At 32.9% G+C, this 13,756-nt stretch overlaps 1 protein-coding gene across 4 annotated transcripts in view; it reads right to left on the bottom strand.

The window, feature by feature from the left end:
* The window catches only part of KLHL15 (kelch like family member 15), a 62,332-nt gene that overhangs the window by 34,981 nt on the left and 13,595 nt on the right, over positions 1 to 13,756 (bottom strand). For all 4 annotated transcript variants that reach the window (XM_074300915.1, XM_074300911.1, XM_074300912.1 and 1 more), the window contains one exon: positions 3,088 to 3,799. In XM_074300915.1, the coding sequence (XP_074157016.1) occupies positions 3,088 to 3,792 (705 nt within the window). In that variant the 5' untranslated portion in view covers positions 3,793 to 3,799. The remainder of the gene's footprint in view (positions 1 to 3,087; positions 3,800 to 13,756) is intronic.

The raw sequence follows: 13,756 nt of genomic DNA, 5'->3' as shown, positions 1-13,756 counted from the left end.
CTATACTAAAGTCTTTGATGCCACTTTCAGTGTTTCCAGTGTAGGACCACTTCCTCTGGGCCCTTTTCTTTTTCCAAAGAGGGGTAAGTAACAATCCCAGACACCCAACATAAAATCCAAGGATGTCTGTTTTTAGCTGAACTGAAAAGGACTAAAAGAAACTGAAGGTGAGAGAAAACTGCAAATCAACAGGTTCTTCTTAAAGTATATACATAAATAATGATTCAGTTTAAGAGAATTAGTGATGACTCAACTTAGCTAAAGACAGACCCCTTTTAATGTTGATACTATTTCCATTATGATCAACATTATAAGAAATTTTTTAATGTTGATACTATTTCCATTATGATCAACATTATAAGAAATTTTTTAATGTTGATACTATTTCCATTATGATCAACATTATAAGAAATTTTTTAATGTTGACACTATTTCCATTATGATCAACATTATAAGAAATTTTAAGATTAAGTCAAATTATTTCACATCTTGTCTTCTCTTGCTGGGAAAGAAAAAATATCGAAGAATAGATGCTGTCTTGGAAAATGCTAACTTCTACAGAAGCTCAGGAAATTATACAAATAATTTCTCTCATTTTATAATTTGTTGTCATGTATAATATCCCTTAAAGTTCTCAGAAATGTATAAGAGAATGTTTTATTCTGTGTATATGCATATGGTTTGAATGTTTTCAAGCAATAAAAACCCTTTTTTCTTGAACTTCTAGAGTCTCAATACCCTGAACTTCTGTGAGACCTTTTTTTTATTTTTTTAATCTTTACTCCAGTTTTATTCTCATTCAAAGTTTAATGGCAGGATTCAAGATCAGAGAGGAGAGGCCATTTTAAAAGTTAAAAAAAAAAAACACCAAATGTTGACTACTTAAAGTTATCCATGTATTCAAATTTTTTTTAAAAAAAGTTTTACCAGAGAGAAAATTGTTATTCCAAATTTCTTTTCTCTAAAATAATTGGCACAAGTTTCTAACAGAAATTATTGAAAATTTACATTATCCACCCTATGACAAAATTCCTTTGTTCTCTCATGACAATAACAAAATTAAGTGCTCGGAAATAATTTACAAAATTGCTGCATTTTTCAGAATCTTGAATATAAAGTTACCAAGAAAATCAACACTACCCTTCTCCTACCTTTTAGTCCTTGGACTGAAAATTACAGGAAAGGGTCTATTAAGTAATGGAATGTAGGTTAGGATTTCAAAGGAAAAAGCAGCTCTGGAAATCACCTAATCTAATTACCCTAATTTTAAGGATATGGAAACTGAGGCTGGAGGTAAAATTACATGACCACATTCACACAGAGCAGAAATGGGAGAGGTAATATTTGAATCTAAGTGTTTATATCAGTTTTAGTCAGTGTCTTGGAGACAATGGGCACTCAAATGTGTTTACTTCAGTCCCTATCTTCAAGGAGCTAAAAAAAATTGGTTATCTATGAAGATTCTAAGCAAATTCTTTTTGCCTCCCAATGAAAAATTTACTGTTTTGTGACATGTGTTAAATTTTTAATCTGTCTATAATTCCTAAATTATGGAATCTTAGTTCAGTCATATACAGAAAAAAATATATCTAGGCAAAATTTCCCTATAAGCTTCATTCACTAAATGAGCTCTTCAATGTTTCTCAATGTCATTCCTAAGAAATTCATTTAAGGAGAAGACTATGCTTAGCAACATATTTTTTTGGCAGTGACTGTTTTGGTGATAAGAATGTACCAGACTGGCCCTATTAATGTTCTGTATCATATTGAAGCTGCATTTTTCTTTAGTGGTGGGCAAAGAAACAAAAGCATCTCCAAATCCCTCCCCACCCCCATCTAAAACTTTGGTTTTAGACACAGAAGCAGATTAAAAGATATCAACCAAAAATAAATCTAAAATTAAGGCATGAGTAACAAATGCCTTTAGAAAGGTTTGGCCATTTAAGATTATCAGCAATTAGATTTACGGAATGTAGTCTAGGCTTAATAGTTTTAGATGTTTCTCTTATATTTGAATTTCAAATAAGGATCAGACCCCTTAAATTTAAACTTGTTTAAATGACATATTAATGACATTTCAGGATTTTTCTCACTGCCTTGCTCCCTCTGAAAAGATATTAGATACCATGATATCTAGGAATATCATAATTTTTCTGATTTTGTTAATAATATCAACAAATCTCATTTGAAACTTCATGTCTAAGAATAAAGAGGAAAAGTTTAATTTAGGAACTGGGTATGTATAAATCTACAAAAGAAAGCACAGATAAATAACAATGTGACTAGAAGTCAATTTAAGTTGAGCTATTTCAAAAAAAAAATTTCTGTCCTGTGGAGGAAAAATAAATCACAGATGAGACACAGGACATAAAAATTAAAAAAAAAAAAAAAAAAATCATCTAAGAAAAAAAGACTATTTAAATTGAAAGTGCAAAAGGGTATTTTGATCAAAAGAGTAATTAGGAACCTCTACTCTATTTACAAGGAAACATTAAACAATCAAATTTAATCAGTATTCACACACTGCAACATGACTAGATAAAATGAATAAAAAATTACTACTAATACTTAGTCTTAGCTATATAGCAATAATGATCTTACAATTGTGTTATGAACATATTTCCTTAATAATCAAAGCAATTGTATGCTTTATGACATAAAACTCTAAAATGTATCTACTTTCAATCGCTACATAATTGAACAAGTTTACTGTTTCAGTATATCACAATAAAAGAATTAAACATAAGTTTGCTCACTTCAGAATCAGTCACTTTGTGAAAAAAGCTGGAGAAAATACATAGTATTCTACATGAAACACCTTATATCTTACTTATATTAAACCTACTTAAAATTAAGTTTTGAAGAAAACACTAGATCTTAATAAGACGCTATGTAAAACCTACCTGACTTATCTTTTACCACCTAAAAAAACTTCAAAAACTAAATACCTCAAAAATTAATCTTCTGTATACATTATTAGCCAAATTAATTGCTCCTCTTTCTAACAGGTAGAGCTCTCTCACCTATGGAAGGCATGCTGCCCTAGTTAAATGAGGAATCCTGTCTATTGCTTTCAAATGCACCAACCTTCTCAAAAACACTGGATGGGGTCATCAAACAAAACCTGATGTTCTGAATGATAGTATCGGTATGTCTCCAGCGTCTTCTATCATGCCGCAGCCAAGACTGAACAGCCTCGTACAGTTCTATCTCTGGGAACCTGCTCAGACGGTCATTATCCAAATAAGACATAAGCTTTTCAAAGCTCAGATAGGACAGGAAGTCAGGTCTTGACATTAGTGGCACAAAGTTCTCTAGCAGAAAGGAGTCCAACTTCTCCCTGACTCCCTCGATGTTTACACCAAAATCATCTAACAGTCTCATAATTTCTGCACAATTTTCTAAGCAGATTTTGGCTAAGAGAAAAGAGCAGCAGAACTTCACCACTTCTATAAGTTGAACATACATGGCAGCCTGCAGGATTTCATGAACAGTATTCATACTCAGTTCTATAGTTCCATAGTACATGAATTGTAGGACATGGCTGAAGCCTGTAGCAGTCAGACCTTTCAAATGAATTTTGTCCTGATCTCGCTCCCTCATGTCAGCTGTGAACATTATCCTGAAGTAGTCACTCTGGGTGGCAAGGAGTGCTTTATGGGCCTGGAATTGGTGATCTTCAATGACAAGTGTGACATCAAGAAGCAATCCCTCCTCATACAGTGCTCTGAACCCAGCAGAGACACTGGTGTCATGGATGGAGGAACTAAACCCTTCCACGTCCCCTGCCATGAATCACCTGAAAAAAAAGTAATCAAAACAAAGAAGCATTAATTTCTTATTTTAAAGATATTTAAACTCTTCGAATTAAACATACTTACACAATTATCTGATATCTGTTAATACTCCTAATATGCAAACTGTTATAAGTAATGTAGAACAATGCTTCCAAGTTAGCTGTTTTGGTTTCCCCAACTTTGAAGCTTTATTGAAAATATACATAATACATCAATACCAAATAACATTACGAAACAGATTTAAAAACAGTAATGTTAAAAAAAAAGATCTGATTTTATACTATTTGGGTCAATTATTTGAAAAGGTCTTCCAAACACTAGGCATTGAAGTGATTTGTTTTTTAAATTTATAACTATAATGTCTTAATGGGTCTTCATGCCTCAATTTTCTACTTTTCTAATCCATACACTACTAAAATAAACTTCCTCATAAAAAGTTAAGCTCAGATCACTCTTCTGCTCAAAAATTTTTGGTAATTCTCTTATCTCAAGTAAAACACAGTTTTATGTGCTATTTTAAGGCCCTCCAAAATCTGAGACTCATTCTACCTCATATCATATTGTTCCCCTGTATTCAATATTCTAGTCAAAGAATAATTCTCTATATCCAAAACATACCCCATACTTAGGGAGGATAGTTAATCTCTATTAATTCATTTTACTTGATTCACTCTTTGGATAATGATAATGCCATTTGATATTAACTAAGTTCTATATATGGATTCAAAATGTCAAATTGATGTTCAGACAATTCTTGCCAAAAAAAAAAAAAAAAAAGTCAAGTATTTAGTGTTTCGTGGACTACAAGCTATTCAATATAAGTAAATCGTGTAATATGATAGCCCAAGTTCATGCTAAAGGCAGCATGGTATATATACTGGTTTAGATTGTATGACCTTGGACAAGTTACTTAACCTTTGAGATCTCTCTAAACTACTTTTGAGTAATTCTCTAAATTTGGAGAGGAAACTGATCTTAACTGACAAAAGTTCCTTCTAACAAGCTCCCTACACTGAGGAAATCACAGATTTACTTTTAAAAACATTTTTAAAGGGTCCAGAATAAAAGCAATCATAGTTCTGTCACATTCAGTCCTAACTTATATCTATATCTGTGGTGCCAAGTTCTGGATACCACAAAGCCAAATACAAAGCTTATAACACTGAAAAGACCAGGTAAAGTACAATGGAATTTTTAACCTGGAGAAAAGAACCCTTAATGGGGTGAAGAAGGTCTTCAAGAATCCAAATGGAAAGAGATTTGAGACTTACTATGCTTGGCTCCATAGTTAAAAGCAATGAGTTTAAGGAAAACAATGTGGTAAAGTATAAAAGGTATTAGTTCTACAATCTATGGGCTTGAGTTTCTGCCACTGTTTCCTTAGACAAGTCATTTAACCTATTTGGATCAGTTTACTCTTCTACAATGAAATGATTGGACCAGATAGCCTTTATTGTCCCTTCCCACACTAAATCTATGATTCCAAAGTAGCAGAGGTACTCAATAGAAGGAAAATTTCCTCTTTGAAAAGATCTGTCCAAAAGTACATGGAATAGTCTAGAGTTTACTGGGTTCCCCTTCACTTTGGATTTTTAAACAAAGATTGGATCAATAGTTGTTGAAAAAATTATATAAGAGATTCTTGATCAACTATAGATTGTACTAAATGGCCGCTGACATTCCTTCCAGCTGTTATTCTGTAATTAATTTTTCTTAAAATTTGGAACAAAATAAATTACCATCTTCTCATACTGGGAAAAATTATAAAACACTAAAATATTGAAACAAAAACAAATATGGAAATCCAAATTGTTAACATGTGTATTCACACTTCTGTTAATTTTGTTATACTAAATATTTAGTATAAATGTAAGGTTGTATAACCATGTAAGGTTGGGAGGGAGGGGTGTTTAAATGTTCATGTATGTGTGTACAGATACATATTCTAAAATACACAGCACTGTGCACAGGGTAAATATGGATACAGATATTTACATACATATGCATAAGTATACCAAAATTCTCAGTGCAATTTTAAGCTTAAGCTTAAAAATCCACTGACTTGAGATACTGTGTGTATATATGTTATGTATGTATGTACACACTCACATACAATATATATTTGTACTCACAATCTTAATTAACATAGCTTCTAAACTTGTAAATTCATTATGGAATAATAACAAAACAAAAACCAATTTTTTTTTTTGGCTATAGAAAAATTAAAAAAAAAAATCAACAGTCTCTTAATTCTTTAGTAATCAAAAGTAAGGTCATGAGACAAATAAGATGGTCAGTACTTTGAAAAACAGATCTAAAGTCTATTTCAGATAGTATATGTTAAAACATGCTTAATGACATAATCAACTTCAAACTAGTCAAACAGCTTAATCTTGGTTATTTGAGTAACTTTAAAATGCAAAACACATAATTTTAGAAATAGTACAAAGATTACATGCACAAATACACTAGGTTATCAGAGAATATGAGACTGTAGTTTATCACAGAAAGATCCCACACAAGCATATAGATATATAAACAGTCCATATGTTTAGAAATATTCATGAGAAACAAATTACACTTACAAATTCTACTGAAAATGACCCTTAACCTGAGTTAAGAGACCAGAAAGAGAAATAACAGTTTACATGTACTTTTATGGCGGTTTCTGTTTTTTTCCACTGTATTAGTAATTCATCACTATCTAAAACAGAGCTATATCTACTCCTTTCTGGGAGTTTCTGCCATACTATGACTATGTACTTGTACGACTAAGAGGTTAAAAATCCTTGAATGTTTTCCCCACAAAAAAGCAAAAAAAGAAAAATGCTGACTTGATTTTATTCTTTCTATTTTGCAATCCAGATTCTAGGAATGCATTGCAGCAAAAAAGTACACTATTTATAAATATATATAGTGCTATATGGTATAATCTAAGATACCTTTTAATATTATTGCAAGTTTACTTTTGATTTTTAAGAAATTATAAAATGTCTAATGAACCAAGCAGTAAAGCTTACTTGAGCTGTTTATATTCCTAGATTACAGCATGTATTCAATAATCACCTTTCAAGTAATTGAATCACCATCAGATCTCCTTTGACTCATACTTTGTATAACAGCATATATACACCGATTATTTGGTGAATAACCTAATATGGTTCAAGTACATTTTCTCTGCAATGACATATATGAATTTACTGCCATTAGTTTTTAAAACTGTGAAACATTGAACTAAATTCAATCTCATAAGTCTATGAGCATTTCTGCACAATTGCTGTTCATGAGAACAGCAACACAGTTCAGTCATCACCAATTCTTTGTAACCCCATTTGGAGTTTTCTTGGCAAAGATAGTAGAATAGTTTACTGGTTTGTAATTTTCTTCTCCAGTTCATTTTATAGAAGAGGAACTGAGGCAAACAGGGTTAAGTGTCTTACACAGGGTCACACAGTTAGTGTCTGGGATTACATTTGAATTCAGGAAAATGAATCTTCCTGACTCTAGATCTGGTACTGTATCCACTGCATTACCTAGCTGCACAATACAGATTTCCAAATCCACAGAATGGCTGAAACACCCTGTAGCCCAAGCCAATAAGCCTGACTATCATAAAGTGCTAATAAGAAAATTAGTCTTGGAGAGCAGGTAACTTCACAAGCTCAAAAGATTTAGTTTTCCTTAGCTACAAACATGCCAACAACATGCTTAGTATGATGTTTTACAAATGCATGCCATAGCTATATGGGATTGCAGTAGGATATTTGTTCATCACTCCCACTATTGGGGTAGAAAAAGCTCAAAAGTCTTCTTAAAGTATGTCCTGGATATTTTGAACAACACAGATAAATCTATATATCTATTATTCTCAATCTAATAATTCTACTTGTTTGAGATTCTAAGAGATCCTAAAAAACCAAATCTCTAGCAAGATGATTACTGGGGTAGATAAAAAGAATTGCTGACCCAAATATAGTTTTCATTAGATTACTTCTCACTTAAGACCTATTCTGAAGCACATTATCATGTGTTACTTTGTGTTCTTGAAAGCTATACTAAGTAGTCAAAGGATAGGAAAATATAGTTCTCAAAAGAACTGCAAACTATTAATAACTATTACTATTAGAATAAACTATTTAAGAATGCTCCAAATCATTAATCAGAATATTACAAATCAAAGCAATCTTGGTTTCACCTTACACCATAGAAAGTCATTGTTTGAGGAGTTAAGGGAAGAAGGGCACTATTCGTGAAGAACTCACTGTAAACAGTCTAACTCTTTTAGAAAGCAATTTGGAATTTTATATACAGTGACTAAAAGAAAAGGTCCACTGATACATTGTTGGTGGAGTTGTGAACACATCCAACCATTCAAGAGAGCAATTTGGAACTATGCTCAAAAAGTGCGTACCCTTTGACCCAGCAGTATTACCACTGGGCTTATATCCCAAAGAAAAGGGATCTGTATGTGCAAAACTGTGTGTGGCAGCCCTCTTTGTAGTGGCCAAAAACTGGAAACTGAGTGGATGCCCCTCAATTGGAGAATGGTGAATAAATTGTGGTATATGAATGTAATGGAATATTATTGCTCTATAAGAAAAGACCAACAGGATGAATACAGAGAGGATTAGAGAGACATGAACTAATGCTGAGTGAAATGAGCAGGACCAGGAGATCATTATATATTTCAACAACAACACTATATTATGATCAATTCTGATGGATGTGACTCTCTTCAAATCAGCTCCAATAGAATAATGAATTGAACCAGCTACACGCAGGGAAAGAACTCAGGGAAATGAGTGTGAACCATTATATAGAATTCCCAATCCCTCATTTTTTGTCTGCCTGCATTTTTGATTTCCTTCACAGGCTAATGGTACACTATTTCAAAATTCGATTCTTTTTGTGCAGCAAAATAACTGTATGGACATGTATACATACATTGTATTTAACATATACTTTAACATATTTAACATGTATTGGTCTACCTGCCCACCCTGGGGGACGGGGTGGGGGGAAAGGAGGGGAAAAATTGGAACAAAATGTTTTGCAACTGTCAATGCTGAAAAATTATGCATCCACATACCTTGTAAATAAAAAGCTATAATTAAAAAAAAAAAAAGAAAAAGAAAAGAAAAGAAAGGGTCCATAACCTCTAAACCAGAGATTCCACTACTAGGAATATACTAAAACAAAGTCATTGATAAAGAAAAAGTCCCTTTTTGTGATATCAAAGAACTAGAAACAAAGTAGATGACCATTAACTGGAAAACAAGATGATTGTACTGTAAGAAAAGACAAATGATAAACACTGATATATAAAGACTTACATGATCTGATAAACAGTGAAGTAAACAGTAAAAAATGAAAAATATATAAAATGAACACAATGTAAATAGAAAGACCATAAAAAATTTAAAAGTAAATTTTGCAATATCATAAAGAACAAGCATGGCGACAAATATATAAGACAACATCTGACTCCTTTGCTAAGGTCAAAGATCCATTGGCATTTCAAACTTCTTTTTGATGTATTGATCTGTTTTGCTAAATTTTTTTCTCTTCCCCTTTTTTTCCTTTAAAAATAATATTTATTATATGAGATGCCCCTCTCAGAGGACAGAAGATATTAGGAGAAATTATGGTGACACAAAAAACCCAAAATCAGTAGAAATTTTTATTTTAAAAAATATAGCTATAGTAGTAGGGCAAATCTCTGAAAAGTATAACAGGACTGAAGAACCCCAAAGACTCTGCTAAAAAGCTATTAGAAATAATTCAGAATTTTAGCAAAGTCGCAGGATACAAAATAAATCCACATAAATCCTCAGGATTTTTATACATTACCAACACAATCCAACAGCAAGAGATACAAAGAGAAATTCCATTCAAAATAACAGTCGATAGTATCAAATATTTGGGAATATATCTACCAAAGGAGAGTCAGGAATTATATGAGCAAAATTACAAAACACTTGCCACAAAAATAAAGTCAGATTTAAATAATTGGAAAGACATTCAATGTTCTTGGATAGGCCGAGCGAATATAATAAAGATGACAATACTCCCCAAACTAATCTATTTATTTAGTGCTATACCAATCAGACTCCCAAGAAACTATTTTAATGACCTAGAAAAAATAACAACAAAATTCATATGGAAGAATAAAAGGTCGAGAATTGCAAGGGAACTAATGAAAAAAAAGTCAGAGGAAGGTGGTCTAAGTGTACCTGATTTAAAGCTATATTATAAAGCAACAGTCACCAAAACCATTTGGTATTGGCTAAGAAATAGACTAGTTGATCAGTGGCATAGGTTAGATTCACAGGACAAGATAGTGAATAAAAATAACAATCTAATCTTTGACAAACCCAAAAATCCCAAATTTGGGGATAAGAATTCATTATTTGACAAAAACTGCTGGGAAAACTGGAAATTAGTATGGCAGAAACTAGGCATGGACCCACATTTAACACCACATACTAAGATTAGATCAAAATGGGTCCAAGATTTAGGCATAAAGAACGAAATCATAAATAAATTGGAGGAACATGGGATGGTTTACCTCTCAGACTTGTGGAGGAGGAAGGAGTTTGTGTCCAAGGGAGAACTAGAGACCATTATTGATCACAAAATAGAACATTTTGATTACACCAAATTAAAAAGTTTCTGCACAAACAAAACTAATGCAAACAAGATTAGAAGGGAAGTAACAAATTGGGAAAAAATTTTTACAGTTAAAGGTTCTGATAAAGGCCTCATCTCCAAAATATACAGAGAATTGACTTTAATTTATAAGAAATCAAACCATTCTCCAATTGATAAATGGTCAAAGGATATGAACAGACAATTTTCAGATGATGAAATTAAAACTATTTCCACTCATATGAAAGAGTGTTCCAAATCACTATTGATCAGAGAAATGCAAATTAAGACAACTCTGAGGTATCATTACACACCTGTCAGATTGGCTAAGATGACAGGAACAAATAACGATGAATGTTGGAGGGGCTGTGGGAAAACTGGGACACTGATGCATTGTTGGTGGAGTTGTGAAAGAATCCAACCATTCTGGAGAGCAATCTGGAATTATGCCCAAAAAGTTATCAAAATGTGCATACCCTTTGACCCAGCCATACTACTACTGGGCTTATACCCCAAGGAACTACTAGAGAAGGGAAAGGGTCCTGTATGTGCCAAAATGTTTGTGGCAGCCCTTTTCATAGTGGCTAGAAGCTGGAAGATGAATGGATGTCCATCAATTGGAGAATGGTTGGGTAAACTATGGTATATGAATGTTATGGAATATTATTGTTCTATAAGAAATGACCAACAGGAGAAATACAGAGAGGCTTGGAGAGACTTACATCAACTGATGCTGAGTGAAACGAGCAGAACCAGAAGATCATTATACACTTCAACAATGATACTGTACGAGGATGTATGCTGATGGAAGTGGATTTCTTCAACATAGAGAAGAGCTAATCCAATTCCAATTGATTAATGATGGACAGAACCAGCTACATCCAGAAAAGGAACACTGGGAAATGAATGTAAACTGTTATTTTTACCTTCTGAATCCAATTCTTCCTGTGCAACAAAAAATTCGGTTCTACACACATATATAGTATCTAAATTATACTGTAATATATTTAACATATATAAGACTGCTTGCCATCTGGGGGAGGGGGTTGGGGGAGGAAGGGAAAAAATCTGAATAGAAGTAAGTGCAAGGGATAATGTTGTAAAAAATTACCCATGCATATGTACTGTCAAAAAATGTTATAATTATAAAATAAAATAAAAAATTAAAAAAAAAAAATATAGCTATAGTAGTAGGGCAAATCTCTGAAAAGTATAACAGGACTGAAGATAAAAGTTTGCAAATTTGGACCCGGAGAAGTCTACTAGTTACAACTAGGTGATGAATTTTAATTACACAAACTCAAAAATAGTCTATAAAATGTAAAGAACTTGTGGACTACTGTGTTTGTTGAAACATCCAACAAAATTACAAATTCTTTGTAAATATTCATATATAGATATTAGTCAATAACATGAAGATTTTTCATGACGTCATAAGAATAGAAAATGGTTATTACAACACTTAATTACCCTCTTTCATAACCTAAGTCTCTATTCATTCTCTCCTATTTCTTTAGTTTTTTTGTTTCTGCTGAGGCAATTGGGTTTAAGTGACTTACCCAGGATCCCACAGCTAGGAATTGTTAAGTGTCTGAAACTAAATTTGAACTCAGGTCCTTCTGACTTCAGAGGTAGTGCTATATACACTGCACCACCTAGCTTCCCCTATTTCCTTAGTTTGGAAGAGACCCTTCATATTTCCAAACTTTGTTCCTATTTGTTTCCATCTCCCCTGGAACCTTCAATCAATTATTGCTCTTCAATTTCTCCCTCTAGTGGCTCCTTTCCACTTCAATTTGGTTCTCTCCTCTCAGCCTAAAAATAAATCCTTTTTATAACCATGCTTACTCCCTTCAAACTACCATTCTTTTTCCTTTACAAATGTCTAGGAAAATAATTCTACCACACTCATTCTTTACTCCCTCTAAGTTATTTCCATCTTCACATTCAAGTGAAGCTCCTTTCTCCACCAGTAACAGTCTTGTCATTTGCCTTTTTAAATCTAATCATCCTCTCTCAATTTCTCCATGCTTCATGACATTGCTCCATGGGTTATAACACTGTTGATTAATGCTCCTACAGTTTTTCCTCCTTAGCTCTTAAGATATGGTAGTCTTTTAAGGAGTCTTCTCTGTCCTACACACTACTCTTCCCCTTTTTACTACCTTTTTATTCTCCCCTCCACAAAACATTAGTGTTTCTTTTTTTATTTTCAAAACAGGCATAGATAATTTTTCAACATTAACCCTTGCAAAACTTCGTGTTCCAATTCCTCCTTCACCCCTTCCTCCTACCCCTTCCCCTAGATGGAAAGTAATCCATTATATGGTAAACATGGTAAAAATACACATTAAATACAATACATGCATACATATTTATACAATTATCCTGCTGCACAAGAAAAATCAAATCAAAAAGGGAAAAAATGAGAAAGAAAATAAAATGCAAGCAAACAACAATTAGAGTGAAAATGCTGTATTGTGATCCATGCTCTTTAAATCCCACAGTTCTCTCTCTGGTCACCACTAGCTCATTGGAACTGGTCTGAATCATCTCAGTGTTGAAAAGAGCCACGGCCATCACAATTGATCATCATATAATCTTGTTGCTGTATACAATCTCCTGGTTCTTATTTTTGCACATGTTCCTTTCCCTCTAAGTTCCTTAGGGATATACTGGATCAAAGGGTATATATTTAGATAGTCCTTTGGGCATAAAAAGGTTAGTGTTCTAAGGCTTTGTCCTTTCATCTCTTCCCATTCAATTCTCTCCTTTTCAGCAATCATTTCTATTCTCCCCAATTATCTCTATGTAAGACTCAGAAATCTTTATGTTCTCTTGACTTCTCCCTACAACTCTCATCCAACATTCTCAATCATTTGCTATCTACTGCCTCAAGGAGTGCTGTCAATACCTCAATTCAAAAATGTATTTATCTTTTCCAAATCTTGATACTCTAGATATGCAATATTTTATCAAAATGAATCCTCCCTCTAATGACAGAGATCTGTCATAAGATTTCCATGCCTTGGTAGGTGCTTGAAGAATAAAAGATTTAGGATTGAAAAGGATCTTATAGTTCATCTACTTCAATCTCCTATTACAGATGAGAAAAATGAAGCCTAGAGAAATAAGTTTATTTAAGAACTGATATTTGGATTCAGGTCCTTTGAACTACTGAGGCCAAAAAAAAAAAAAAAAAAAAAAAATCATTTAATGATTAGTTTTGCAATAATGAGACTGGAGAATTTGGCTCTTGGGAGACAAGAGAGACAGTCTATTATATTTGGCATCACATTTGAAGCTGTTCC

This window comes from Sminthopsis crassicaudata, chromosome 3 (genome assembly GCF_048593235.1).
Source record: "Sminthopsis crassicaudata isolate SCR6 chromosome 3, ASM4859323v1, whole genome shotgun sequence".
Taxonomy (NCBI): Eukaryota; Metazoa; Chordata; class Mammalia; order Dasyuromorphia; family Dasyuridae; genus Sminthopsis; species Sminthopsis crassicaudata.
The sequence above is the reverse complement of the archived record's forward strand: the minus strand, read 5'-3'. Positions and strand labels throughout refer to the sequence as shown.